Source organism: Penaeus vannamei, chromosome 21 (assembly GCF_042767895.1).
Source record: "Penaeus vannamei isolate JL-2024 chromosome 21, ASM4276789v1, whole genome shotgun sequence".
Taxonomy (NCBI): Eukaryota; Metazoa; Arthropoda; class Malacostraca; order Decapoda; family Penaeidae; genus Penaeus; species Penaeus vannamei.
This window is the reverse complement of record NC_091569.1, coordinates 29,039,073-29,042,363: the sequence shown is the minus strand read 5'-3', so window position 1 is coordinate 29,042,363 and position 3,291 is coordinate 29,039,073. Positions and strand designations below refer to the sequence as shown.

The 3,291-nt window shown below is 55.9% G+C and overlaps 1 protein-coding gene across 1 annotated transcript in view; it reads right to left on the bottom strand.

The window, feature by feature from the left end:
* Positions 1–2,154: 2,154 nt before the first annotated feature.
* The window catches only part of LOC138865563 (proline-rich protein 36-like), a 5,112-nt gene continuing 3,975 nt past the window's right edge, over positions 2,155–3,291 (bottom strand). The window contains exons 5-6 of the mRNA XM_070136254.1: positions 3,182–3,291; positions 2,155–2,496 (exon numbers count right to left, since the gene is read on the bottom strand). The exon at positions 3,182–3,291 is cut by the window's right edge and continues 106 nt beyond it. Coding sequence (XP_069992355.1) covers positions 2,155–2,496; positions 3,182–3,291 — 452 coding nt within the window. The remainder of the gene's footprint in view (positions 2,497–3,181) is intronic.

Here is a 3,291-nt window from a genome sequence, read left to right as displayed (position 1 = left end):
ACACCCATCCATTCAACCTCTTTATCTGTATCATTAAAAAAAAGAGAAAGAGAGACCCACACACACACATGAATATGCATAACAGAAATACAAGCAAACCGTTAGGAAAGGGGCAAGACGTGAATAACCCACGACAAGAAATCTATGCAAATCACAGGCTTTTCACTCAGCTGGAGGAAATGCGAAAAGTGTTGCCGCGGGGTCGAATGCGTCAAAGACTTCCTTTAATTTCCATAAGGCGAGGGTCAGAGCGAACGCAGAGGCTAAGGGGGACTGATACGTGGACCTGGGTTTTTTCCCTTTTGTTTTCCTTGTTTTGTTCTTTTTTTTGTTCTTTCTTGTTCTTTTTTATCTTGTTATTTTATTTGTTTTATTGTTCTTTGTTTTTATTTTTTTTTCTTCCTCTTGATGTTTCTGTTTATTTACCTCTCTCTCTCTCTCTCTCTCTCTCTCTCTCTCTCTCTCTCTCTCTCTCTCTTTCTCTACTCCTCTCTCTCTCTCTTTCTCTACTCCTCTCTCTCTCTCTTTCTCTATTCCTCTCTCTCTCTCTCTTTCTCTACTCCTCTCTCTCTCACTTTCTCTACTCCTCTCTCTCTCTCTTTCTCTACTCCTCTCTCTCTCTCTCTCTTTCTCTACTCCTTCTATCTCTTTCTTACTCCTCTCTCTTTCTCTCTTTCCCTCTATCTCTCTCTCTCTCTTTCTCTACTCCTCTCTCTCTCTCTTTCTCTACTCCTCTCTCTCTCTCTTTCTCTACTCCTCTCTCTCTCTCTCTTTCTCTACTCCTCTCTCTCTCTCTTTCTCTACTCCTCTCTCTTTCTCCTTCTTTTTCCTTCATCGCCTTTCCCTCTCACCTTCTCTCTCCCTCCCCCATCACCCCTTCCTTACGTCCCTCTCTCTCTCTCCTCCTTCCTCTCCTCCTGCCATTCCACCTCCACTTCCCCATCCCCAATCCTTCCCTGTCCCTATCCACTTCCAACTCTCCCACTCCCTTTTTCTCTCACTTTCCTTCTCCCTCTCCCACTCCCACTCTCTTCCCTCTCCCACCTTCCCTCTCCCTCTCCTACACACCTCCAGCTCCCTCCACCTTCACCCTACCACTCTTGCACCTTCCTACCCTTCCCCTCTCACCACTCCCCACCCACTCTCACTCACCACTCTCACTCACTCACCACCTCACTACCTCCCACACCAACCCCCTCTCCCACACCAACCCCCTCTCCCACACCAACCCCCTCTCCCACATCAACTCCCACTCCCTCCCACTCCTTCTAGACAAACAGAGAGACAGAGAGAATTAATAAGAGGAACACACAAGGAACGACGGAGCAGCTGGTTCGTCAATAGCGTCTGACGTCACAAACAGATGAAGTATCCACAACGACCCGTATATCATTCATACGACCTAGAGTGCGGCTGCGGCTGCGGTCGTCCCCGCGTGGATAGAAGGGAGGAGAGCCGGTATTGGAGGTGGAGGTGGGCCGTGTGGGTAGTTCGGTGGATGTTGGTTTTTGAATGGAGTTGGCGTTGTAAATTTGAATATGAGGATTTTTATTCCATTTTTTTAATGGTTGTTCTTTATGTACTGGAATTCGCTTCTGATTTACCCCCCCCCCCCATCCAACCCTTTATAGGTAAGGTGGGTAGATAATGGGTAAGGTAGGTAGGCAATAAGTTAGGGAAGTAAACAGTAGGTAAAGTTGGGTAGGCAATCAGTTAAATAAATAGGCAGTAGATAAGGGTGGGAATAATGAACAAGAACTAATTGAGAATCTGGGGGTGGCAAGCAGGGTTTAGAGGCAGGTAGGGCACGTGGGGCAAAGGGGAAAAGTGTGGGCAAATGGGCCTAGAGGGGCAGGTGGGCACGTGGGGGTGGGCAAGCAGTGGGCTAGAGGCAGGTGGGCACGTGGGGAGGGTAGGCAATGGGCTAGAGGCAGGTGGGCACGTGGGGTGGGCAAGCAGTGGGCTAGAGGCAGGTGGGCACGTGGGGAGGGTAGGCAATGGGCTAGAGGCAGGTGGGCACGTGGGGTGGGCAAGCAGTGGGCTAGAGGCAGGTGGGCATGTGGGGTGGGTAGGCAGTAGGCTAGAGGCAGGTGGGCAATGTGGGAGGTAGCCACTGGGCTAGAGGTGCAGGTGGGCATGTGGGTGCGCAGTGGGCTAGAGTGTGCAGGTGGGCACGTGGGTGGGCAAGCAGTGGCTAGAGGTGCAGGTGGGCACGTGGGGTGGGTACAGGGCTAGAGGCAGGTGGGCACGTGGGGTGGGCAAGCAGTGGGCTAGAGGTAGGTGGGGCACGGGGTTGGGCAAAGCAGTGGCCAGAGGTAGGTGGGCACGGGTGGGGCAGGCATGGGCTAGAGGCAGGTGTGTGGGGTGGGCAAGCAGTGGGCTAGAGGCAGGTGGGCATGTGGGTGTGGGCAAGCAGGGAGCAGAGGCAGATGGGCAATGTGGGGTGGGTAGGCTGTGGGCTAGAGGCAGGTGGGCACGTGGGGTGGCAAGCAGGGGCTAGAGGCAGGTGGGCAAGCAGTGGGCTAGAGGCAGGTGGGCACGTGGGGTGGGCAAGCAGTGGGCTAGAGGCAGATGGGCACGTGGGGTGGGTAGGCTGTGGGCTAGAGGCAGGTGGGCACGTGGGTTGGGCCAGCAGTGGGCTAGAGGAAGGTGGACACGTGGGGTGGGCAAGCAGTGGGATAGAGGCAGGTGGGCACGTGGGGTGGACAAGCAGTGGGCTAGAGGCAGGTGGGCACGGGTGGGCAAGAAAGGGCTAGAGGAAGGTGGGCACGTGGGGTGGGCAAGCAGGGCTAGGGGAGGCTGGTGGGCACGTGGGGTGGGCAAGCAGTGGGCTAGAGGCAGGTGGGCACGTGGGTGGGCAAGCAGTGGGCTAGAGGAAGGTGGGCACGTGGGTGGGTACAGTGGTTAGAGGTGCAGGGCACGTGGGGAGGGTAGGCAGTGGGCTAGAGGCAGGCACGTGGGTGGCAAGCAGTGGGCTAGGAGGCAGGTGGTCACGTGGGGTGGGCAAGAAAATAGAGGCAGATGGGCACGTGGGGTGGGTAGGCTGTGGCTAGAGGCAGGTGGCACGTGGTGGCGGGCGTGGGCTAGAGGCAGGTGGTCATGTGGGGGTGGGCAAGCAGTGGGCTAGAGGCAGGTGGGCACGTGGGGTGGGCAAGCAGTGGGCTAGGAGGCAGGTGGGCACGTGGGGTGGGCAAGCAGTGGGTTGTAGGGAGGTATGGCACGGGGTGGGCAAGCAGTGGGCTAGAGGCTGGTGGGCACGTGGGGTGGGCAAGCAGTGGGCTAGAGCAGGTG